At 47.0% G+C, this 26,212-nt stretch overlaps 1 protein-coding gene and 1 non-coding gene across 4 annotated transcripts in view; one reads left to right on the top strand and one right to left on the bottom strand.

The window, feature by feature from the left end:
• Positions 1-370: 370 nt before the first annotated feature.
• ADPGK (ADP dependent glucokinase) overlaps positions 371-26,212 on the bottom strand; it is a 28,228-nt gene continuing 2,386 nt past the window's right edge. The window contains exons 2-7 of one of the 3 annotated variants that reach the window (XM_024557520.3): positions 21,477-21,702; positions 17,876-17,938; positions 11,996-12,116; positions 10,590-10,786; positions 9,865-9,963; positions 371-1,951 (exon numbers count right to left, since the gene is read on the bottom strand). In XM_024557520.3, coding sequence (XP_024413288.2) covers positions 1,397-1,951; positions 9,865-9,963; positions 10,590-10,786; positions 11,996-12,116; positions 17,876-17,938; positions 21,477-21,702 — 1,261 coding nt within the window. In that variant the 3' untranslated portion in view covers positions 371-1,396. The remainder of the gene's footprint in view (positions 1,952-9,864; positions 9,964-10,589; positions 10,787-11,995; positions 12,117-17,875; positions 17,939-21,476; positions 21,703-26,212) is intronic. The other 2 variants (XM_024557521.3, XM_045192927.2) reach the window with 2 other exon arrangements.
• LOC112301962 (U6 spliceosomal RNA) lies at positions 6,376-6,482 on the top strand. Its single transcript, XR_002974517.2, has one exon. It is a non-coding gene; the product is annotated as a U6 spliceosomal RNA (small nuclear RNA).

Raw genomic sequence — 26,212 nt, 5'->3', positions numbered from 1 at the left:
GGGGGTGAGGCTGTAAGTGAAGGACTTGAGCTACATCCCAGAAGCTGCCAGCTGGGTGTGCAACCACTGCCCTGCCACCCGCTGCCAAAGCAAAACTGCCTCTGAACAGACCGAGAAGGCTCGCCACCCTTTCAAACCGCTGTCTCACGCCGGATCAGCTACTCCATGCTCGTATCTTCGGTCGCTTTATGACAGAGGACAGGCCTGCAGGTCAGGCTCAGTGGGGGGACGATCCAGCCAGTGGCGGGGAAGGCGGATGACCGAACGCCTCCCGAGAGCAGAGTAACCCGGAGCTCCCAAGGCCGAGCTGGAGTGACTGCTACTGTGTCTGGCTCCGGAGTGGTGGGGACAAAATCCACTGCAAACAGACTTGGGGTTCCTAAAATGGAATTGTTTTTAATATATTTAAAAGCACATAGAAGTCTCCTTGATTTATATAAAAAATAAATACACAACATGACCAGTATCTTCATGACCCTGGGGCTCTTCGGAGGCCGAGCTCTGTGACGGATGTGATGTGTCCGTGTGGAGCACACACAGCCGGTCACACACGCAGAGGCACGTTCCAGTTGCAGAGGCGAACTCCTCCACGGACCAGCACGAACAAAGACCAGTCTTCTGCTGGAGAAAGTATGTCCAGAGCCGGGCAGTGAGGTTGGGCGGGCACAGTAGTCTCGGACCAGCTGGCATATGATCCAAGAGCCAGGGCAGGAGGGCACAGCCCTTAGCTCACAGGGCCACCCTGCATGTCAGCCAGGCTCCTAAACCCACGCAGAATGGCCGATTCCCACACTGGGCCCCCGCTCCCACCCCACTGCGCCTATGAAGCACAGGGGGAAGGACTTTGTCCTTACTGGTGGCTCTGTCTTATGTTTGAGACAAGGCTGAGAAGGTGTGCTCATTACGAATGTTCATTACAGCACTGATCGGAACTCACGACCCTGACCATGAGCACTGAGTGGACACAGGACACGAGACTCACACTGGCCTTCACTAGACATGGTGAGTGAGCATGCGCTTCTGAGGGGGCAGGAGGGGGTGCTTTTCCCAGCTGGCGTGCGCTCCAGGGTGAGGAAGTTTGGCCTAAAATACTTGAGAATGCTGCATAAACTGGGGATGTGGGAATCAGGTTTTTAGCCCTGTAACACACAACATAAAAACCCAAAGTCCAGTCTCCTTAGTAGATAAATTTTGATTAGAACCTGAAATGCTTTTGTGTAATTGTCAACAGGTTGGAATGTATCTGATATAGTTTAATCTGCTGTTGTGTCTTTGGCTGTCTTTGATTTAAATCTAGAAACTGTTCTGATGCCTTGACCCTATTTTCCAAACCACTTAGTTCCTGTATTCTTAAATTCGCTAATTCTCCCTCGGAAAAACTATTCGCAATAACTTCCTAGTAGTGAGGGTGCGCTCCTGAATAGAAGAGACCTTCAGCTGAAATGGCGTCTCCGAGGCCCACAGTTCGAACGGGATCTTCACACACCAACACGGGCGTGAAGTGGAAGGACACCCCCTCCCTGTGCCACTCTACCACTGGCTCATCGGGGTTGAGTATGACCCTGGAGCCTGCCTCTGAGTGGGAGGTCAGGAACTCCTGGGGTGCCCTCAGGGACACCCGGCTGGTGTCTATGGTCTCTGTTGCACAGGCCTGTGTCCCTGCCACGCGAGCTCCTGCGGCCACGGCAGCGAGCTGGTTGGCCCAGTGTCCGTCCACAGTGACCAGGATGTGGTAGGCCAGCGTGTGGAAGTGGATCCTCGTGAGATCTGAGGCTCTGCTTTTACTCTTCCCATGTTCCTTCAAGATCCAAAACAGGATGTCGCTGACCATGCCCACATCAGGGACACCGTTCCAAGAGGACAGAGAAGAGTGAGGTCCAGCTGCCGACTGGCTAAGAAATAACAGCTCCTGCTCATTCAGCCCAAGGGAAGTCACCGTGCGAAAGACCTGCTAACAAAAACAAAACATCTTTCTGATTCACATCAGGAAGGTATCTTAGGACACAGCCAACGACTAAAGTCAGGGAAGGAAGGCAGGATGGGTGATTTCTTCCTCACAAGACCCCCTGCCCCTGAAGTCTGTGGTGGGGAAGTAACAGATCGAAGGTCACCGTTCTCACTGCTACCCCCACCGGCACCTTCATCACCACTCGGGATGAGCAGCGAAGTGGCAGTCACTGTCTCAGACCCAGTCTTTAGTTGTACAAGACAAGGGCAGAGGTGTGCGTGCGCCGCTTCCCCCCGTGGTGCCTGTGGAACGGTATTTGAGAAATGAGCTCGTCTGCCCACACAGCAGACCCTCTTGCCGTTGACCAGACGTGACTGTCAGTTCCTGGACGTCGGCGGGCGCTACGCCAGGGACGCACAGAAGGCCCTAGCAGCGCAGGCAGGTCACACGGCCCTGTGTGAACAACACCGAGGGCAAGAACAGCTTCAGGCGAGAGCTACACATTGAGGCAGATGTGGGGGAGGAGAACATTTAGCAATAACACTGTATGAAAAAGGGAACTACATAAGAGCCACTGAGCTTGTTTTAATTAAAAATTTTATTTTATTTTTAAATTACAGTTGGCTTACATGATTAGTTTCAGGTGTACAACCACACAATTAGGCATTATGTAACTAAGTGAGCACCCCACAAATCCAGCACCCAGCTGACACCACAGTTACTAGAATACTGTGGACTGTATTCTCTCTGTGGTCTTCACGCCCCTGGGACTGTTCTCTAACTACCAATCTGTACTTAATGCCGCCCGCTACGTCACCCATCCCACCAACCACCCTCCCCTCTGGCAGCCCTCAAAACGTTCTGAGTCTGTTTCCATTCTGCTTTTTAAAAATTACTGTTTCCTATTTATCGATGTTAGAGAGAGGGAAGGAGAGGAGGGAAGAGGGGGAGAGAGGGACACAGGGAAGGGGGGAGGGAGGGAGGCAGAGAGCAACATCGGGCTGCCGTCCACTCATTGGCGCGCTCCCCGATTCTCACGCGCGCCGCAACCTTGGCTTTCTGTGATGGTGCTCCGACCGACGGGGCCGCCCAGCCAGGGCTGCTCTGCTTTGTTTTTTTTAGATCCCACATGTAAGTAAAGTCACCTGACAGCTGTCTTTCTCTTTCTGACTTCCTGCACGCAGCAGGATACCTTCTACGGCCATCCGCGTTGTTACAGATGACAAGATTTCCTTTTCTATGGCTGAATCACACTCCACTGTGTACGCGAATCACTTCTTCTTCATCCACCCATCCGCTGACGGACACTGCAGCCGCTTCCATACCGTGGCTACTGTCAACAACGCTACAACAGACACGGGTGGATGTGGGTTTCGATTTAGCGTTTTGTTTTCTTTGGATCAACACCCGGAAGTGGAGCTGCTGGTTTCTCGCTTGTCTGTTGCTACATCCTTTGCTTTAGAGTCTGTTTCCTCTGGCGTAAGTACTGCTACCTCAGCTGTTTGTTTGCTTCCATTTCCATGAAGCATCTTTTTCTATCCCCTCTCGTTCAGTCTGCCTTTTGACCTGAAGTGAGTCTGTTGTAGACAGCGTAAGGGCGGGCCTTGTTTTCTTATTTGTTCAGTCACTTTACGTCTTTTGACTGGAACATTTATTCCACTTGCATTATAAAGCAACTGTTGATATGAATTTATTGCCCACTCACTATAAACAATGGTGATGTTTCTTCTACTTCAAGGAGCCCCTGTAACACTTCCTAGGATACTGGTTTGGTGGTGATGAACTCCTTTGCCTTTTTCTTCTCTGGGAAGCTCTGTATCTGTCCTTTGATTCTAAATGATGGCTTTGCTGAGTAAGGTCCCTGCTTTCCATCACTTTGAACATTTCTTGCCACTCCTTCTGGCTTTGCGGTTTCTGTTAAGAAACTGAGCTGACAGTCTTATGGGAGCTCCCCTGTAGGCAACTAACGGCTTTTCTTTTGCTGCTTTCAAGATTCTCTGTCTTTAACCTTTGGCATTTTAATTATGATGTGTCTTGGTATGGTCCTCTTTGGGTTCATCTTGTTTGGGACTTTCTGTGCTTCCTGGGCTGGTAAGTCTATTTCCTTTGCAAAGTTAGATAAGTTTTCTGTCATTATTTCTTCAAATAGTTTTTGACTCCTTGCTCTCTCTTCCCCTTCTGGTACCCCAATAATGTCAATGTTACACGTTGACAACATTGTTCCAATGTTGTCCCAGAGGCCCTTTAAACTATCCTCATTTTTAAAATTCTTTTTTCCTTTTGCTGTTCTGATTGGGTGTTTTCTGCTTCCTTATACTCCAAATTGCTGATCTGATTCTTGGCTTCATTTTCTCTACTGCTGATTCCCTGTAAGATACTGTTCTTTTTAGTTACTGTATCCTTCATTTCTGACTGGTTCTCTTTAATGGTTTTCATGTCCTTTTTTATGCTGTTGAAGTTCTAAGTTCCTTCAGAGTCCTCATTATTGTTTTGAACTCTGTATCTGGTAGTTTGCTTGCCTCCATTTCATTTAGTGTTTTTCTGGAGATTTCTCCTGTTCTTTCATTTAGGGCCTGTTTCTTTGTCTCCTCATTTAGGCTGCTTCCCCGTTTGTCTCTATGCAACAGACAGAGCTGCCGTCTCCCAGACATGGTAGAGTGACCTAATGTAGTTGCTGTCCTATAGGGCCCAGTGCCACAGCCTCCCTGACCGAGCTAGGGGTTCTGGGTGCACCCATGTGAGCTGTGTGTACGATCTTATTATTGGCATGCCACTGGGAGGGACTAATCCCTAGGATGACTGGCTGCAAGGTCAGCCACTGCCTGTGCCCTGCCCAGGGCCACCTGGCATGAGCTACAGAGCCTTCTGCCAATGGCAGCTACTTGTGCCAGGCTGGAGGTGCTCAGAAGGGGCCAAGCTGCTGCAGTTGGCTCCTGCTAGTGCCAGGTCTGGGGCCAGTTAGCAAGGGGTATGGGTATGCACAGGCCAAATACTGCTGGTTTGAGGAATTTTAGGAAAGTCTGAAGCATGAGCCGAGAGAGGCTGTTTGTATGGACAAGCTACTGGGAGCAGCTTGGGTAGGTCCGCAAGTTTGGTGGGGCGGGGACTCAGGTAGTCCCCAGGTGGGGCTCCCGGTGTTAGCAGGTTGACAGAGACAGGTACAGCGCCCACCTGCCAGCTCGGAGGGGCGGGCTTGTCAAAGGAACCATGGTGCTTGTCAGCACTTCTGAGACAAAGCTGTCACTCCTCCTATGTCCCTGGTGCATTTCAAGGTGCTGCCTCAGCAATGGAGCTCAGAGTGAGTGAGTCCGAGTAACTTCGTGTACTTGTGGGCCCTAAAGAGGAGCACCCGGGACTCAGAAGGCTCCATCTCACTCAGCCGCAATTCCCACTGGTCTTTTCAGCCATAAGTTATGGGGACTTCCTTTCCTGGCATTCGAGCCCTGGACTGGGGGTTCTGATGTGGGGCTGGGACCCCTCACTCCTTAGGGGGGACTTCCACGGCCAAGATATCCCCCCCAACATTTAAGTGCCACATGTGGATGTGGGACCAGCCCGTACCACGCCTCCACCCCTCCTGTCTGTCTCCATGTGGCTTCTTCTGTATATGCTTAGTTGCGGGACCTCCATTCAGCCAGATTTCAGGCAGTTCTGAATGCTGGTGGTTCTGTAGTTTAGTTGTAATTCTGACGTGGTTGTGGGTGGTTCTCAGCACCATTTTGACTTACAAAGTGATCTTGACGGGAATGCTCTGTGCAGCCCGTTTTCTGCAGAGAGTTTAAAGGGAACCACTACGTCCACCTCACTGTCGTTCTGACTTGGCGCTGTCCTCCGCAGGGCTAGAGAAGTGCGTGAGGCGAATGTCAGTGCTGGAGGGAGGGGCCCCTGTGTGTGTGCAGGCGCATGTATGTATTTATAGTTAACGAAGAAAGCAACGGCCTGTACCTTTGCTAATGTAACAGCACTTCCCTTTACTGCATGTTCTCCGCCAGGCGTTGAACTACAGGCTTTATTTCGCTCAATTCTTACTGTAACCCTTGAGGGAGGGAGGCTCTCAGGGACTGCCTCCATTTTCCTGGTGAGGGGTCTGAGGAGAAGTTAAGCAGACAGTCACAGAGAAAGTGAAATAAAAATGGCTTGCTTTTAAAAAGTGCAGAGAGAACCTCCCAAACAGAAATGCAAGTAAAAACTATACTGAGAAACACCAAGAGTGAACCCTGACGTGAAACACGCACTTTGGGTGGTAGCGACGAGCCAGCGTGGGTTCACCGGCTGTGCCGAGTGCCCCATTGCGGTGTAGTGGGTGTGCGTGTGGGTGAGTCTGGGGGGCTGTGGACAGAAGGTGTGGGAACTCTCTACATTCTTCTTATTTTGCTGTGAACCTAAAACTGCCCTAAAAAAGTAGTCTTTTAAAAAATATTATTCCAGTGCTCTCTTTGGTGGCACGTACGCTACAAATGGGACGCTACAGAGAAGATTAGCACGGCCCCTGCACAGGGATGACGCGCTAGTTTTTAGAGCATTCCATGTTTTTGGAAACAATGGAAAAATAAACAAGTGGGACTGCATCAGATTAAAAAGCTTCTGCACAGCTAAAGAAGCCATCAACATGAAAAGGTGTCCCACTGTATGGGAGAACATATCTGCTAACGATACATCAGATAAGGGTTAGATTTCCAAAATATATACAGAACTCATATAACTCAACACCAGGAAGACAAACAACCTGATTAAAAATGAGCAAACGATCTGAATATTTCTGCAAGGAGCACATACAGAGGGCGCAGAGACACATGAATAAATGCTCAGCGTCACCAGCCATCAGAGAGACGCAAATGAAAGCCACAGTGAGATACCCCTGGTCACACTGGCCGTCACTAATAAATCAGCAAACAGCAATTGCTGGCGAAGATGTGGAAGAAAAGGAACCCTGGTGGTGGGAATGCAGATTGGTGCAGCCACTGTGGAAAACAGTACGGAACTTCCTCAAAAAATTAAAAATGGATCTGCCTTTTGACCCAGCAATTCCACTTTTGGGAATATATCCTAAAAATCCTGAAACACCAATTCAAAAAATACATATACACCCCTATGTTCGTAGCAGTGTTATTTTCAATAGCCAAGGGCTGGAAACAGCCTAAGTGCCCATCAGTAGATGAGTGGATCAAAAAGCTGTGGTACTTTTACCCAACAGAATACTACACAGCAGGGGGGGGGGGGGAGCTCTTACCTTTTGAGACAGCATGGATGGACCTGGAGAATATTACGCTAAGTGAAATAAGCCAGTTGGTGAAAGACAAATACCAAATGATCTCACTTATATGTGGAATCTAACAAACAAAATAAACTAACAAAATAGTACCAGAAGCATAGAAACAGGGACTAGACTGACAGTTTTAACTGGAGACGTGGGGACTGGTTGTAAGAAGGTGAAGGGAGCAGCTAAAGAACATACACGCACAGCCCGTGGATACGGACAATGGTGTGGGACTGCCTGAGGTTGTGCGGAGGACTGGGCAGAGGGGGCAAAGGAGGGAAAAATTGGGACAACTGTAATAGCATAAACAATAAAATATTTTTAAAAAGAATATTTCATATTAGAATTAGAAAAAATAAGTAAATAAAACTATCTGTAATACCATTTTTCACCTGTCAGATTGCTAACAATGCATGTTTTTAATCATTCTGGTTTCAAGGAAATGAGGAAATAATAATAAGCACTTGTAAAGAAGTCTAGTAGAAGTAACTTGGTATAATTCTCCTGGAGGGCAATTTGGCCATCTCAATCTTACAAATGCTGTTTCTGCTCCAATCCAGCCAATTTTACTTCTGAGAATTTATCATACACAAGTACTTGCTAATGGCAAAATAAAGTCATGGACAAAGTTACTGGTGGCAGCACTGCATGGAACAGCGAAGGGACAACACGCCAAATGCCCATCGAGAGGATTAGGTTCAATAAGCCGAGATGCCCCACATTCCTTTTAACCATGTGGCTGTGAAATGACAGAGGGTGCCTTCCAAGTGACGACAGAAATAGATCTTCAAAACCCACTTAACATTTGAGGTCTTGCTCCCTAGTATATGCTATCCACTTGGCTCAAATACACTCTTATAAAAATTCAAAAAAAAAAAAAGTCCACTTAGTGAAAAAGAGCAAAGTGCAGAACAGTATATTCAATATACTCGGGACTCTGAGCTTCCTGGACTTCCTGGAAGTCTATTTCCTTTGCCAGATTGGAGAAGTTCTCCTTCATTATTTTTTCAAATACGTTTTCAATTTCTTACTGTCCCTCTTCTCCTTCTGGCACCCCTATGATTCAGATGCTGGAACATTTAAAGTTGTCCCGGAGGTTCCTAAGCCTCTTTTCATTTTTTGGAATTCTTGTTTCTTCATTCTGTTCTGGTTGAATGTTTCTTTCTTCTTTTTGCTCCAAACCATTGATGTGAGTCCTGGTTTCCTTCCCTTCACTGTTGGTTCCCTGTATATTTTTCTTTTTCCTCTATTTTGCATAGCCTTCACTTTTTCCTCTAATTTGCCACCATACTCAACCATTTCTGTGAGCATCCTGATTACAAATGTTTTGAGTTCTGCATCTGATAGGTTGGCTGTCTCTTTATCGCTTAGTTCTATTTTTGGAGTTTTGATCTGTTCTTTCATTTGGGCCGTATTTCTTTGTCTCGGTGCACCTGTCTTGTTGTAAGGGGCAGAGCAACCCTCGTTGCTGCGTTGTGCCGCTGTATGTGGGGGAGGGGTCTGAGAGGGAGCAATGCTGCTTGCTTGGCTCTCTGCTGGCTTCCAGTCAGTTCCCCTGCTACCCACTAACAAATTGGGCCGACCAGATGCTGATTCCTGGGTTGGTGGGTTTGTTATGTTCTAGGACCCTGTGGGTCTCTCCAACAAACTCTCCTGTGAGTCTGGGAGTTCTCCTGGTTTATGTGCATGCAAATGTGGGACTGCCAGGTCCTCCAGCCGCAGCCTTGCTGCGAGTCCTCTCTGCCCTGGCTGCCCTGCCCATCTCTGCCCCTCCTATCAGTCTGAATGAATATTTCTTCTTTAACTCCTCAATTGTTGGACTTCCATACAGTTCAATTTTCTGGCACTTCGGGTTGTTCTGTGTTTTTAAATTTGTTGTTGTCCTTCTTTTGGTTGTGTGAGGAGGCAAAGTGTATCTACCTACACTTCCATCTTGGCTGGAAGTTCCTATATTTGCATATATATATGTATACAGTAACACTGGAGGGATACAGATGAAAGTAAGATTACTAATAGTAGGTACAGGTGGCAGGAAAAAGGGAGGGTGACTTCACTGTATGGCTTTTAATATGAATATTATCCATTAAAAAGAGTAAATAATAATAAAATGAAAAGTTAATTAACTTGCCTAATTTCATAAAGCTAGCCAGAAGCAAAGCCAGCAGCACAGCCAGCATTCCAACCCAGGCTCCCAAGTCTGCGTTCCAAAGCATCACCCTCCCCAATTCAGCTCATCTTTGCTGCTGCCCCGAGGCAGGAGTTGAACTGGGGGTGCCTGGTGGTGTGGAAGTGAGGCTCTCCCAGTTTTCTTTCTCTGAACTCTTGGTGTTCAGTTGAAAGCAGCTGACAGGGCTTTCAGTCTTCCCCTTTGAGTTCTGCCGCAGACCGTTCACCCCAACGCCCAGGCTCCCGAAGAAGAAACAGCCCATGAACCCACTGATACCCTGCCGCACTTCTAACCTAGAAGGAGATTTTGCTTCAGAACAGTCCTGGTTCCTTATTTCAATCTCTAAGGACATAGGTCTGAGTGGCATGACAGCCGCACCTCAGTAAGCTGCCCCTGAGCCCAAAGAGCTGGTCCTGCTGGACAAAGGCACATCTCTGCAAGTCCCCATGAGTCAGGGCCAACGAGGGCCCCACGTGCCGCCCACGTGGTTACCTGATGCATAATGCTGCTCATGAGCTCCCTGTTAGTCATACTGGCCAGTTCTAGGTGAATCGGAATACCAGCTGGGATGTCAGAAATGGAGGTCACGACCTGCAAGGAGAGGATAGCATTGCCTAGAGAAGAAGTCAGGCCAGAGGAAGAAAAGATCAGGCCCTAAGAGGCCATGTGCACAGCCACTGTCTTCTCTGCATCCTCATGAAAGCTCCCAGCCTGGGAGGCTCCCACAGCCCCTGTGGATGAGGGATGCTTTTCCCAACAGGGACACCTAGGCTGTGCAGAGAGGCCTGTGTTACAGACTCAGAGAGCACAAAGGACTGCCCCTGTATGTCCATGTAGTCAACCTGGTCCTGGGGACCCAGAGAGAGCAGATGGATTCAAAAGCTGTTTGAATCTGCAGCAACAGCTGATGAGAAGTGAGATGACCCAAATAATACAAACTACAGACACTGCAGCTTTCGGTCAGTTTAGCACCGTATACAGAGGGGCTCAGGCAGGACGATGTTCTCTCCTGTTCCACTCAAGCTGCTGCCTGTGTCTGCGAGAATACTGTGAGGTGCCTCCCTGGGGCAGAAGGCAAGCTCAGAGCCAGCTGCCATGCTATGTCCTGGGGAGGTCGGGACTGAGGACAAGGCAGCATCAGCTGCAGAGGGCAGAAGGCAGGATTCTGAAGGAACACACTAGCTGAGATCCGCGCAACTCTTCAACAGTGCTGTTACCTCCAAGAGTCTCCTCCTCTGGAGCTCCTTGCTCTGTCCCTCCATCATGTGCAATCCAGAGAGGACCACCAGGTCTGGCTGAAACTCCTCCAGGCTAGACACAAACACCTCCAGCATATTCATGGCCCCGTTGGAGAGGTCGTGGGAGAAGATGAATCGGTTGGCATGGGGAGCTTTTAACTGGCCCCACTTGTCCCCTAGAAAAGCCCAGACAACACAATGGAAAGATAAGGAAGAGGCTTTAAGTTTCCTAGCTGTAAGGGGCTTGCAGGGGCCCCAGTGGAGCCTTTGCTTTGGGCAGGCTCCATTCATGCCTTCCATTTAAGCAGCTCCCAGCGCCTTAGACACACTGACCTCTTAATCCTCAGCACAACCCTCAGGCAGCAGGGAAGAACTAAAACCGAAACTCAACACTTCTGTATCATTAAACGCGAACTGCCTCCCCCAACGTCGTCCCTAATTTGCCGACCCTGCCTTTCCTAACTTCTTGACTGATTCTACTAAACACCCAAAAGACAACCAAAAACAAGGAACAATCCTTTTTGTTCTTGGAGAAAGGCATAATTTTCAAGAAGCACTCTATTTCTCTTCCATTAAAGTTAATTATCATTACTCTAGTAGGTGAGGCTCTCTTAAATGTCTGACTTGGAAGCAGTTCACCGAAGCACATTAGGTGAGCACTGCTTTAAGGTGCCAATTAGTCCGTTTCAATGCTCGAGTCTTTAACCTGATTAATGCGTTGAAACAGAAATTCAAGAGGCTGACTTCTGAGCACAGGAAAGATACCACAGTAGAATACACAGAGTCAAATAAACATTATGTTCAGGTATTTAGGAGTCTTTCCGAAATCAGCTCTGCAGTGTGTAACATAAAATCTACTGGGGGAGGGCAGGGTGGGGTGGTGTGAAGTGATAAACACTGAAACATTAGATAATGGGAAATGATACTTACACCCAAGGCACAACAAAAAGCTTCCCAGGAAGCTTGCCAGAGGCCTGGAATCAATTCTAAGCAGCTTGAAACAGCTGTCCAGAAACGCCTCGGGCAGCGTCCAGCACAGAGCTGGGCAGATGTCATGTGCCCTTCTCTTTCCTTAGCAATAAAGAAAAACTTTATACGTGTATGTTTAATGCATTTTCATTTTTATTCAAGATGCCTGCTGTCTGCAGCCTGATTTCTCCTGGGTTCAGATCAATTCTGTTTGTAGACCTGGGAATTTTCTTCACTGTCGAAATACTCCAGCACTCTCCCCTGAGACGATGGCCAGCAGCAGCACAGAAACCGTTGTGAGGCGAACAGGATGCTCCTAGTTCACACAGCTCCATTTTTAGCACAGTCACACCTCAGACCAACCAAACAAGACTCCTCTGACGCGTCTTGCACCATTACTTACTCACTTCTCTTACCTGCTTGATACTCCAAAATGAGGTGGAACTCATCCATGTCCTGCAGCGACTCTGGCGGAACGAATATGTTGTCATCGAGAAGTTCATGCAGTTTTGGACCCACTGGACCACAAAGAAGAACCTGGAGAGAAGAAATATGAAGCCTGTCAGACCTGGCCCTCTTCCATGGAATCTGGATAGTAACCGAAAAGGTACATCCAGGCCACTTCTCATTGTGACAAAATACTGAGATCGCAATCTAAGCTTGGAAGCTCTTGGTTTGGAGGTTTGCGACAGGGGGCTATTACCGGGGTTTAGGCGTTGAGCATATGGCCACAACGTGCCCAGAAATGAGAGGCTGACGTTAGACCAGTACCTATGCAGCTGCTGTCCCCCGTTTATCCTCTTAGGGACTGAACGTTTGTGTCCCCCAGATTCATAGGTGAGAGTCTAATTGCCAAGGTGACAGTATTTGGAAATAGAGCTTTTAGGAGGAAATCAAGGCTAAATGAGGTCATATGAGTAAGGTCCTAATCCAGTGGCCTTCCTTCTCTCTCCCCGCCACACACACTGCAGAAAGGCCACGGGAGACCACTGCGGAAAGGCAGCCATCTGCAGGCCAGGCAGCGGGCCCTCACCAGAGACCGAACCCTGCTGGAGCCTTGATCTTGGACTTTCCAGCCTCCAGAGCAGGGAGAGAATGAATTTTTATTGGTTAAGCCACCCAGTCTATGGCATTTTGTTATTATGACAGACTAACACACTCTACCCCACTTTCTCTTTTTCTTTACTCGCTCACGTACTGTGTAGGCAATAGATACGGGATCCTGAAAACAATTCTGTTGGAGTTTACGCAGCATAGAAAAGACCCAACCTCAAGGATCACAATGCCCTCCCACAACCAGGTGACCGGACAGGGGAGATCAGGCTCCCTGCTGTACTTAGCTGTCATGAGAATGGGAGAGCCTTCCGAATATGAGAATTAAAAAGTACTTCAATTCAGAAAGTTTGGGGGCAGGCACTCTGCGACTTTTCCAAAACCTTTTCCACTCTGACGTGGGCCGCTCCCGGGCTGCCCTTTCAGAACCCACTTCACGCGGCTGCTGTTTCTGCTGTGCCGGCGCCAGCCACCACTCAGAGCCAGGCTAATGGACTCAAAGTCACGGAAAGACGAGGGCTCGGGTCAGATTGGAAGAGAAGTGCCCAGAGACAGCCACACTTCAGATCTAATACGCTCTACCCCGGAGCTTCGAAGGCACTTTTACTTGCTAATTATCTGCTTATTTGCACAGAGGACCTTACCTGCTTCTGAGCAATAGCAGCTTCTGGGTGAAAATACACCCCTGTCTCCTTGACCTACTACTCCCTTTATGCCTTGATACGTGTCCATTATTTGCCAATTCTGAAAAGTCTTGCCCCTACCATTTTATTTTATTTTCTCTAATTCATGACTAGAGCTTCAGCTTCTAAGATGAGATGACAAGAGCCAGTTTACCCTCCTACCGGAAATATCAACGGAAAACAGATAAAATATGTGAAACAATGGTTTTCAAAACATCTGGACATCAGGCAACAAAGGACAGTGATCCCTAAAAAACAGGAAGAAGACTAATAAGCCCTATAAATGCTTCAGCAATTACCTTAAAAGAGTTCCCAGATACACAAGTCTAAGAGAATTCATCACCAGCAGGCCTGCACGACAAGGAATGTGAAAGGAAACCCCTCAGGCAGAGGGAAAGCGATGCCCTGCCCCATGGAAATACAGCTCCAAGCAAAGGAGTGAAGAGCACCAGAAATGGCGCTGGATAAGCAGCATCTGAATAAGTAATATCTCTCTTATTATTCAAATATCTTCAAGACAATTAACCGCCTAAACAAATGAACAGCATACTGCGAGATCTGTGGGACGCATACACGTAGGTAAACTGTCTGGCAGCAGCAGTGTAAAGGTAAGACGGGGAAATGGGAACGCACTGGCGTAGAGCCCTTACATGCTGGGGGGCAGTGTGCTCACACTGCCTTCGGTCAGACCGCGACAGCTAGTGCGCACAGGAAACCCTACAGCTCCGTCAAAGTAACACCGCACAGAATTAGGGCTAATGGGCCAGAGAAGATAGTATGGAATCATAGAAAATAATCTTCTTTATCCCTGGTAATGATAAAGGGGCCAATTCATGAAGGGGACGTAATAATCCTAAATAGTTGTGCCCCTAATAACAGAGCTTAAAAATACTGCATGCCAGCCCCGGCTGGTGTGGCTCAGGGGACTGAGTGCTGGTCTGTGGACTGAAAGCTCGCCAGTTCGATTCCCAGTCAGGGCACATGCCTGGGTTACAGGCCAGGTCCTCAGTTGGGGGTGTGCGAGAGGTAATGTATCCCTCACACATGGATGTTTCCCTCTCTTTCTCCCTCCCTTCCCCTCTCCCTGAAAATAAATAAATAAATTCTTAAAAAAAAATACTGCACACAATGCATAAAGTTATAGAACTGCAAAGGAAAGAGGTATCTAAGTCCACAGGTATAGCTGAAGGTGTCGATATCCCTCTCTCAATAATTAATAAATCAAGTAGACAGAAAACCAGTAAGACCATAGAAGGCTGGAACAATTCCAACCAGCACAGCCTGACTGACACTCACAGCACACCCCACCCAACAACAGAACACAGCAAGATAAACCGTCTTCTGGGCCAAAAAAAAGTCTCAATCCATGGAGTCAGAGAAGCATATTCTCTGACCACGATGGAATTAAAATAGAAATCAATGACAGAAATACATCTAGAAAATCCCCAAACATTTAGAAACTAAACAATACACTTCTAAGTAGTCCATGGATGGGCTATTCGACGGCCCATTTCCAGAAACCAAAGGGAAGTTAGAAAACATCTGAACCAAAGGAAAATAAAGTGCGTGGAGACCTGCGGACGCAGCTCGGGTCTTTAGCAGAAATTTACTGCACCGAACATTCCGTATCAGAAAACAAGAAAGAGAAGAGCAAGTCGAAGTCAGACTGAACAGAAACCAATAAAAATAGAAAAGAGAAAAACAATATAGAAAAATCAATGAAACAAAGACACGCAAGAAAAGAAAAATATAGGTCTATATCCCTCCTGGAAATTGACATAAACATTTAAAATAAAATTTTAGTAAACTGAATCCAACAACATGTAAAAAGGACAACAAATATATCAGAACCAAATGGAGTTTATCTCAGGGATGTAAGGTAGGTTAACATTTGAAAATCAATGTAATCACCATATACCAAACAACAAAAACCCCCACAATCATCTTCTTAGATGTAGAAGCAGCATCTGATGAAATCCAACATTATTCTATTCCTGTTGGTTAAGTTCCACAAATACATTTTCTTTTTCTCCTTCTCTCTCCCCACCCACCCCCCCTTTTAAAGCAGATACCCCTGTCTTGTTCCCAATATTAAGGGTAACGCTTATAGTTTTTGTCCATTGAGTATGATGTTGCCTGTGGGTTTGTCATATATGGTCTTTATTATGTTGAGGTGTGTTCCCTCTATTCCCACTTCAAGTTTTTATCATAAGTGGGTGTTGGATTTTATCAAATGCTTCACAAATACATTTTCTAAGGCATTCTCCCCTCCTACCAACTGGCCTCTATTCCACCCTTCCACTAGATCTGCCTTTGCTATATTCACCAGGGTCTACTTATGAGACACAATATATAGAGTCATTAGAAGTAAAGACTCTGGAGCTGGATTGCTTGGGTTCAGATCCCAGCTCTACCCCTTACTAAGTATGTGACCCTGAACAGTTTTAACTTTTCCAAGCCTCGTTTTTCCTATAGACAAAATGGGGATAACATGACTCCTTACAGGGTGTTCTGAAGACTGAATGAGTATATCACTCATTCACTTGTATATCACTTGTATATCACTCTCGAAAGAGTGCCTGGCATATAGTAAGAACTATGTAAATGTTAGCTGCTATTATTACTATTATTACCTTTGGAAAATGCCTAGTTCTTAACCTCTGGTAGTTCTCAGAGGATCACATTCTGGCAAGTTAAACTGAATGAGAGCAGTTGTAGGGCGGTGAGGTCAAGGCAGAGCCTGGCCTTTGAATACCAGCTCTAACATTTCCTGGCTAGGTGACCTTGGCACATTACTTAACATCTCTGGACCTTGTCTTTCACCTTTAAAAGGGCGACAGTATCTTACTTCATCAGATCGTTGAGAGGATCGAGTAACATGTATCTCTTTTCTTTCCTCAATCTCCTACCAAGGCCAGACTCGGTTCAGCAGAACGCTTTCCAATGAGACTGGTCCCAGCCCTGGCTTCTGCAGAAAACAGCAGCAAATGCCTCTCAAGGGGAGGTCAGTCCTCTACTAACCCAAGTCTCGCAGGGTGCTGTCCTCCCAGAGGCCAGAGTTACTTCTCGGGGTCAGGAGGGTGGCCTATTGGGGACCCACACAAACACCCAGGGTTCTGAGGGGAAGAGCACAGGCTCTAATAAGCTTATGATTAATCTTTTCTTTTTTTCTATTAACTGGTCATATTTCTGAAGTTAGCCCTGGAATTTCTCATCTTCTCTTCTTGGGAGTTACTTACTATCTATAAAGATAATGACTGCAAAAGAATCTGTATTTTCCATCCTAGTACTTCATGAGAATTTTCTTTTTAAAATCTGAGTGTGCACTTCAATACACTCCCCACATCTAAGCTCGTGCACCTCCTGCTGCTCAGTGCGGTTCCACATAAACTTCCCTCCAGCTGCTCATCTGTCTGTACACTGGGCCCACCTTGGGCTTTTGATTCTCTGTCCCGACACATATTTCTTTCTTTCTTTCTTTTTTTTAATTAAAGATTCTTATTTATTTATTTTAGAGAGGGGAAGGGAGGGAGAAAGAGAGGGAGAGAAACATTGATGTACGATTGCCTCTCATGTGCCCCTTGTTGGGGACCTGGCCTGCAGCCCAGGCATGTGCCCTGACCGGGAATCGAACCGGTGACCCTTTGGTTCGCAGGCCAGCACTCAATCCTCTGAGCCACACCAGCCAGAGCCCATATTTCTATTTTCAGGCTGGTTCCCGAAAACTGTTTAGAGTTCCTTTTCTCTATTGTCAGTGGTCACATCTGTTCCACACTCATCAAGTCTGTTTACTCTGAAGTCATCCTTTTTAAATTTATCTTCTTTGTTCTCAAGTATGGTCTAGCACCAAGTAATTCCATTTCAGTAGGCTTTAGGCAGACGAGCGTCTCCTCTGCTGGCCGCTCTAATCCAAACCTTCATCATTTTACAGTAGGCAACAGCAACAACCTCCTTGCTGGCCTCCCCCCTCTGACCTATTCCACTCAGAGCAAAAGAACCTTCTTACTCAGATGTTATTCTGAACAGCAGTAACTTTGAATTCTATTAAACCCCACTACTGACCTCCATCCGGTGGACTTCATTTTTCAACACTAGGGTCAGAAATACAACCAACTAAGTTTGCTCTCATCACTGTATAATCCCCAGGCCTAGGCACTGACTCCTAACCATTACTTGATCCAGCACTTAAGAACATGGACTCAGGGGGCTAGGTGAGAATGGCTCCATTTCTCGTTAGCTGTGTTGTTTTATGCCTCAAACTTCATGAGAAAGACAATGAACAGTACCAACAACAGTATCAACTAGCCTTGGAGGATGCTGCAAGAATTACATGATATGATCTACACAAATCACGGAAGGCAATATAAGGCGAAGGAATGGCGGGCACAAAGCACGCGCTCAGGAAGCACTGGCCGCTACGACTCTCCTACTATTATTGCACTGGCTCCTGACAAGAGGCCAGGATCTGGCACATGGTAGGTGGAGCACACACTCGTTCCTGCTCTAAAATTATTGAAAATTAGAGAAAGGGACAGGTTTTAACCTGGGAAGTTGACCTACCTTTAAATCTGAGTGGGCTGCAAATTTCTGTCCGATTAAGGCCGCGTTTCCTCCTACATAGTGCTGTAAGAGAGGTCAAGGTTATTAGACAGTGTTTTAAGCACGACTACGTTACCTAAGCTTAATAATTTTTAAATTTTTTTGAATTAATATAGTCTATTTTTTCCAAAAAAATTTTGAGGTGACTTTACAAGGACACACATAGGAGGTTAATAAAACATTAAGCCCATAGGTTAACTGACTATGAATTACAAGGAAAGGTGAAGAAAACAAATACGCTAACCACGGAAATTAGTGTAATTGTCTTAACCATGGATCAAATTTGGCCTTGAGCTTCCGGGCAGCCAGAACAGATTAAGCAAACAGAAAAAGCGTTCACAGATCGTTTATTCTACACTGTCGTCCTTCTGAAAGAGTGTATGATTATGCTACTCTTCCCCTGACGCTCACCCAGTGAACGCTGCAGTGGACTGGAACCCAAGTCCTAAGTGGGGCACACAGGGCCGTTCTCTCTGCCCCGCTCTCCTCCCACCTTCACCCCTGCCCTGCCCTTCCCCACGGTGCTGCAGTTCCCCAAGTCTGCCTTCCCCTCCGCGCCTTTAGCGCACTTTCCGTTTGATGACACCTGTCCTCCTCACGTCCTGGTAAACCCCGGACCACTTCTCAAGAATCAGCTGCTGTATCACCTCTTCTGCAGTGCCTTCTCGTCCCTTTTCCCCACTGCCTAGTCAGCTTCCTCCCCCCACGTCCCCCCACCCCGCCCCAGACAGGGTTATAGAGCCCTTGCTAACCCTACGCTCTCAACAAACCCCACCTGGGCCCTTGTGCACTTGGGCTATTTTCATTTGGGTCCATGTCTGGCTCCTTCAGGGAAGGGACTGTTTTTTTCTCACAACGAGTGCTCAGCCAATGTTTGTTGCTAAATTTTGAGAAAGGAAGAAACACACTGATGTGTTAGGAAACACAAAAGCTTTCCTAGGAGAAAATGTTGTCTCCTAAATACATCTCTCAGCTGAGGGCCCAGGGCTGGAGAACAGATCATTCAGAGCTGCTGTTTCATGCTGACGAAGGATGAGTTCACGTGCTTTGGAAACCTGACAAGCAGGAGATAAAGCTGATGTTCTACTGTGAAAGCTGAGAAGCCACGTCAACAGAATGTTGTCACCTCACCTTCCTAGTCCTCAGTCCCACACCGAGGAAGAGACTAAATAAATGACTCAATCCTAGATGCTAGACATACTTGATCCCAGGGTCCCGTCAACCAGCTCCTGGGTTCAGGTGGGGCAGTCACAGCTTTCTATGGACAAATTTAAAACTTCCTGTGATATACAGGCTACAATTTGGACTTTTAACACACTACCTTAATTTTTTAGTTAACTATGATGGCTAGAATGTACTAAATATCTTAGGGGAAATGTTAAGATTCTGTGAGGTGGACTTTGGAGCTTTCATGTAATAGTTATGAACTGCTTAGTTTATCAGTCAGCCTACTTCAAGGGAGTTCGAAAAGGCACTAAGTAAGGTGCCACCCTAGTGGAAGGTAACACATTTGAGGTTTTACAATGTTAAGAAGTAATTTGGATGATCTAAAAGCCAGGTAGAGTTCTGCAGAAAATTTTTTTTGCTATGACACAAAAGTCAGGATCGAGTTAGAGAAAAGACAGCGGCAGTCCAGCTGCTGGCTTCACTCCGCCACCGCGAAGACTGTTGGGCAGGAGGACCCGCCGTCATGTCAGAACTATCGGGGTCTCTTCACGAGGGACCGGAATCGCATTACTGAGTTCAGCTGCAGAATGACTGTCACTGAAATTTTAACAGCTGCTGTCTCCTTCAGAAACTCAGGTGGGTAATGCCCACGCCACTTCCAATATTCAAGTGGGCAGCTTCAAAGGAAAAAAAAAACCCTTGAAAATCTTAAAAATTATCAAAATAAAAGTGGTGAAAAGAATAGCCTGTGAAAGGTACAAATTAGAAATGGTATTCAGAGCTTCCCTAGTAAGAGTCACACCCAGATGTAGGTGACGAGCCCAAGGAAGGTTTTAGGTAAGAAGAATTAGGGGTGGGGTGGAGGGATGTTTAAACAAACTACCAAAACCCAACCTCAAGAAGCAGGGGAAAGGGAAGACTGAATCAGACTGGCTGTTTGACTAGGGTCTGCTGCTGAAATTAGCTGCAGGTGGACACACAGAAAGAAGAACACATGTAAGGAAAAAACGGTGAGGTTAGTTTCTGATTAAAGTTTGAGATCTTATTTGCGGGGAGTGCAGTAACGATGGCATGTGACTAATAAAAATAAGCATTTTGTACTATGCAAAACCCCAAAACTCAACCTCAAGGGGCACAAGGGCACCTGTCTCAGCAGGTGCGCCGGGCCCAGCGAAGGGGCCTCCTTTCCCCCTGCCCCAGCACTGCTCTTACTCTGCGTGAGCCTCGCAGAAGCTGTCTGGACGATGCAGGCCCCAGAGCTTTGTCTATGATCGCCAGGTGGGCTCGGGGTCCTCTAGTTCTATCTGACAGGTTGGAACCCTGTAGACAAGCTGCTCAGAACGAAAGCATCAACATAACCAGGCAACTTGCCGGGAGGGTAGAATTCCTGGGTCCTACCCACATATGCTGAATCAGAAGCTCTGGGAGTGGGCCCAGGGATCTGTTCTCAATACCCCTTCCAGGAGATGCTGGCACATGTGCTTAACTCTGAGGACCCCCAATCTAGACCTGTGGTTCTCAACCGGGGTGACTGCACTGCCTCCTCTCCCCACCCTGGAAACAGTTTTAACAGTCACGACTGGGGAGAAGAAGGAGTGCTACTGTCATCGAGTGGGTTGAGGCCAGAGAGGCTGTTGAACATCTCAACATGTGCAGGAAACCCTCACGACAAGGAACTGTAGCCCCAAATGTCAATATCACTACGGTGCAGAAACCTTGATCCGGACCAGCAGAAGAGAGTGAGGCCCCCGCTGCCCCTTTCCCAGGCAAGGCTGGAACTCGCCCTGTGGGTTTGGCCGTGCCGTCTGCTCAGGAAGGACTGGGCCATGTTAAGATCACTGCAAGTTACCAGCCACAAGCAATACCCAAACCAGTTAGCAGGTATCATTCCTACCTTAAGCTTGGGTAACGTGCAATTTAAATGGATGAACCAGAACCAAAATTTTAGTAAATATGCTTCATGAATCTGGCTGAATGGATCTGACTAAAAACAACAGAGTTAATGGAAGGTCAGATACACAGTTTTACAAAAGAGAAAACATTGCAGAATTGGATTCCCAACAATCATCCCGTTGGGGCAAACTGGAGGAAAAGGTTGCTTGGTTGCTTCTAGGAACCATGTAAATTAGGTATCTTTTCCAAACACCTCCCCTTTTTTAAGATTTTATTTATCTTTAGAAAGAGGGAGAGAGAGAGGAAGAGACACGTCCATGTGAGAAACACCGCTCGGTCTTGTATGTGCCCCAACCAGGGACCAAACCCACAGCCCAGGCATATACCCTGGCCGGGAATCGAACAGGCGACCTTTCGCTTTGTGGGACAATGACAACCAACTGAGCCAAACCAGTCAGGGCTCCCACCCTGTCTTAAGTTACTACCGGTTAACCAAACAGACCTGGGCTCCTGGGAACTTGGATGCAACCTGGGCAATGTCATGGAAAGTTTCCTTATCGCTGAAGAAGCGCTCTGCAGCTGCTCCCTTCCCCAGGAAGTGAGTGAAGGCATCTTCCAGATCATTCCTTGAATGCAGGATGGAGTGATCTTTCCCATCCCCAGGATTCAGGCCAAGTGCCTGCAAGAGCTTCACCCCTGAGAGCACCACATCCACACATGCATTGACTCTGGAAGGAAGGAGGACAGAGACGTGAAAGAAATGAGCAGAGGCCCGGGGGACAGCTGCTTTGTATTTCACACCAGGCAGATGTTCCCGAGAACCGTGTTCAACCAGAGAAACAGGTGAGATGGGCCCGAAACCTGAACTGGAAAGTACATGCAGCAGAGGGACTAGCTGAGCGTATGTCTTAGGAACAGGACACAGGCCTCTCTTCAATAGTTAGGCGCATGTTTATGCCAGTACAAAGAGGAGAAGGGTGCTCAGCATTTCCAAGCGGAGCTGTCATGGTAGCACAAATACAGCATTTCTGAGAAAATGCCAGAGGAGCCGAACTGTCTGGATTCACACTGGCTGTGTGACTCGGGCAAGTCACTTCTAATTTTTCTGTCTCGGTTTCCTCATCTACAAAATGGCGTAATATGACTACTTAACTCATGGAGCTGTTGTGAAGATTAAATAAGTTAACATACACTTAGGAACAGTGCAAAGTAAGAGGCAAGCGCTGCACCACGAGGCTGGCTCCACGGAAATGATAAAGTACTAAGGTTGTTTGGCATGGCCTTTCCTATGTGAGCATGGGAAGCTCTGGCTCATGTTGTGTGTTTGCTAAAAGGCGTCCCTTAAAAGGGAAAGGCCGAATAATCTGGGTAGCCAGGTGCGGTCTTCCTACCCACCCCTGGTCACTGATCCTGCCTCTGCCTACTGGAAATGTCATTCTTGGCAGTGGGGCTGGACGACCGCACAGGCAGCTCCCAGCCTCTGAGAAGAGCAGGGCTCACAGCAGGCCAACCAAAACCGCTCCTGGCGGTAAGGGTAGCTGGGCTCCCAGTAATGCCGGGCAGCGTTGAAACCAGAAGGTAAACTCATCAATAAAGAAGGCTCAATGGATTGAATTTTAGGGTGAAATATATGGCTATGTTTCCCTTCTGGTTGTTCTAGAAAAATCTCTTGATCTGGAAATTAACACACCAAATCATTAATGGCTGCAAACTCTAAGAAGAGGAATGAGATTGTTAAGGGAGAAGAATTTTATTTTTCATTAGGTGTATTTCTAATGTTTACAAGCATGCAGTACTTTTATAACTGAACGAACAACAACTTTAAAGGTTCCTATATGGGCTAGCTATGATTACAACACGTAAGTGAGGCTTACACGGATAAGGAGGAGGAACATCCCTCCTCATGGCACAAACTGACCCCGTCCTCATCGTAAGATTTCTTTTATTAGTTCTCTCTCCACGGGTCCCACGTTTTTGAAAAGACTTTTGCCTATAAACATTTAAATACCCGCTTTCTTATTCTTTTGAAGTCAAAGGCACACCATTTCTCTGGTCAAGTGGAAAGGCCCTAAACACACGTCAGCACGCCTTTCCACATGCAAAGCACAGTGACACACATGCATATGGCAGGTGCTGACCAACGTGCTTAAAACGCACTCCTTTCACAGCCTTACGTGATGATAAGCCAGACAGTGTAAACTCACCCCAGTCCCACCTCACACAGTGTCCTGTGTTCTATGGGATGCAACACAGACAGACGTATGAAGGGAGAAGCTTAACAGGAACACAGGTGCCCCCGGCCCTCGGACTCTGGTAGGTTCCCAAGTTTCAGACAGTGAGGGCCTGGAGACGGAGAGACTATTTCCACCAAACGGTTCTGTTTAGAGGATGTGCCCAAATAGATCTGGGCCCTGCGTCCGGGCAGCAAAAATTCAGATACTGAGCAACACCCACATTTGGAAATAATGACTTCGTAAACACATCACCTTCAAATCTAGTTCTGCTGAGATCTCAAAGTTTGATTCTTGAAAGATGATAATGGAGGCAGTTGCGTTTGTAAGAGTTACAGAAAAACAAAACTGAAAGAACATTCAGCATATTCTGCAACAAGGCAAACCACAACAAGAGTAATTTTGAGTTAAAAAAAATATAACTACCATAGGAACGTTTTTCACCCACCCCCAACCATGTCATGAACACGTGGGGGGGAGGGGTGACAATCACACAGAGGAACACTTTATCTGTGGTTTGGGAAAACACCACTGAACACCCACCATGTGCCAGATACCAATCGTAGTCCTACATGTGCTTTCTAGTTACAGTTTATCAAACTTTAACCAGAGCAAGAACCTTCTCTGCACTTACCTCCGTCAACAGCGCACTAAAATATAGACAAGCACACTGTTCACAGGCTAAGGTGCTTCATTATCGGGAAATTGAGGGAAGGAGGGAGCAAAAGGATCAGAGGAAAAAGTCAGCTTCATGTGACAGGCAGAATTTCACACTTCGGTAAGAAACGTGTAAAAGATTACATGAGTTTGGAGAAAACACAACTATGGATGAAATAACTGGAAAATAAGGCAAGGCAACAGATGCTGAAATCGCAGTCAAGAGGCTAAAGGGGTGAGCACAGAGGGGCTGGGAGCTGGAGGGTCCTTTCCTATCGCTAGAGATGGGCTGGGGGCAGGGAAGGGGGCATAGTTCCCCCGTCTAGACTTTCAGTTCCCTAAAGGCAAGAACTGTGGTTCTCACCACTTCCCTTCCATTTCACCATCTGTAGGATGTTTCCTAGGGTTACTCTTTAGCTGTAACACCCCACCAAGATATTACAAGAGCTAATCATAATCACGAGAAGATATGACACAGCAGAAACCCAAAGGGGGCTCCAGGCTGAACCCTGGATGGTGCTCTGGAGAAGTAAGGCAGGCGTGCTCGGATGGACTACACCAGTCTGCAAAGTGTCGTAAGACGGGAAAGCAGTCATCGCCATTTTCAGCTGAGAAAAGTTGAGTCCTCTCCCATTCCAAAGGCCGTGGCTAGAGGAGCCAGTTTCAAACGCAGATTTATCTGACACGAAAGCCCACGCAGGGAGCATGCACAAGAAAAGATGTGCATGAAGGGATTAGCCTTGTATTTGGACACAAGGAGAATGCTGACTTGAGTTAGAACAGAGAGTCTGAACAGGAGAGAAGAGCAAGACAGGTGTCAAAGGTCAGGGTGAAGCCAGGTATGGGGGAATATAAGCTGACTGTTCCCAAAGACGAGGGGCTCACATTCACCCAGTGAGGCTTAGATACCAGGGTCCACTTTCAAGTGGGGAGGCAAGACACATTCTAGAAAGATGTGGTGGTGGGCTCAGCACCGACTATCTTCTTGAAACTCCTACGCTTTACTTCTCTGGCCCCTATTCACCAACCCCTGAAATGCTGGCGCCTCCCCAAATGCCACCTCATCATTTACCTTCCCTTCTGGTTCTCTCCCTGGGTGAGGCTATCCATGCTCTGGCTTCAACCTAAGTGCTGGCGTCTCCAAAATGTGCAGCCCTGCTCCCCAATATGCTCCTAACTCCAGCCTCTTGTGGTCAGCAGTTGTGGCTAAGTTTCATTTGAAATCCCACAGCAGGTACACTTCCCCTCTTCTGAAATCAAACTGGTTACCTTCTATCACGAACTTCTTCCTTTTTCTTAATCTCTCTTAATGGCAACAATGTGGCATGAATGCGGCTGAGCCAGGAATCAGTTAGAGTTGGGCCTCTGGCACTTGGTAACTAGTCTGGGGCAAATCAATGTTTCTAAGCCCCAGTTTACTCACCTGTGAAAACTGGATGACAAGACCTGTATCTGCCTACTGAAGGTTGTTATAAGATCCCAAATACTAAAGACCTGTCATTTTTAACAGCCTTTCTTTACTCTAGCACTTTCAACCTGTCAAGTCTCACGTCTGGCACCAATTCCAAGCAAGAAAAGGCTCTTAACTAGCATCAAGGTCTCAGTACTTTCCTCCTTATGAATCACATTACATTTTGTGTTGTGTGAGTACATGCTCCCGGGAAGTGAACTGCAATACGCACACCCCCCAAACGGGAATCTGGTACCAGTACTGCACCTTCTCCCACCTACCCCTTGCACATCCCCATCTTTAGGATAAAATTCCCTTTGGGTAATGAGAAATGTTACCGATGGTTGTTACCCACAAAAATGACATGAAACAGTCAAACGGGTTAGAACCGATGCTTAAACCTACGTTTCACAGTCCCATCAGTTATTCTCAGCAAAGAACTTCGCATCATTTACCTCACTATAAACAAACTCATCCCCTACCTTGGTATTAAAGGCCCTTCTTGGCATCATTTCTTGACACCTCTCTACCATAAGGTCCTTCCTTGCTCTAAACACAGCGTAGCGTTCCCAAACCACGTCCTCTTTCACATTTGGTTCTCTCTCCCTAAGTGGATTTACCCTCCCACCTTCAGGTGGAGAAATGCCGTTCTTCCCTAGGGCCTACCCCATGCAAGTCACTACAGCAGAACGTGTTTTCCAAGACGGCCGCAGTGTGTCCACGCTGCTCGGCCTTCTGTAGCTTGCTTTTCTCCATAATAAAGAAAGCTCTTCAAATTTATTTTAACTGCGACATAATATTTCATTGTGTGACTGTACCAGTTTGTTTATGCATTTTCCTATTTCTAGCCAAGACAAAAAAGTAGTTATTGAATTTTTGCTACTATAAACAATGCTTTAA

Source organism: Desmodus rotundus, chromosome 7 (assembly GCF_022682495.2).
Source record: "Desmodus rotundus isolate HL8 chromosome 7, HLdesRot8A.1, whole genome shotgun sequence".
Lineage (NCBI taxonomy): Eukaryota > Metazoa > Chordata > Mammalia > Chiroptera > Phyllostomidae > Desmodus > Desmodus rotundus.
This window is presented reverse-complemented; position numbering and strand designations above follow the sequence as displayed.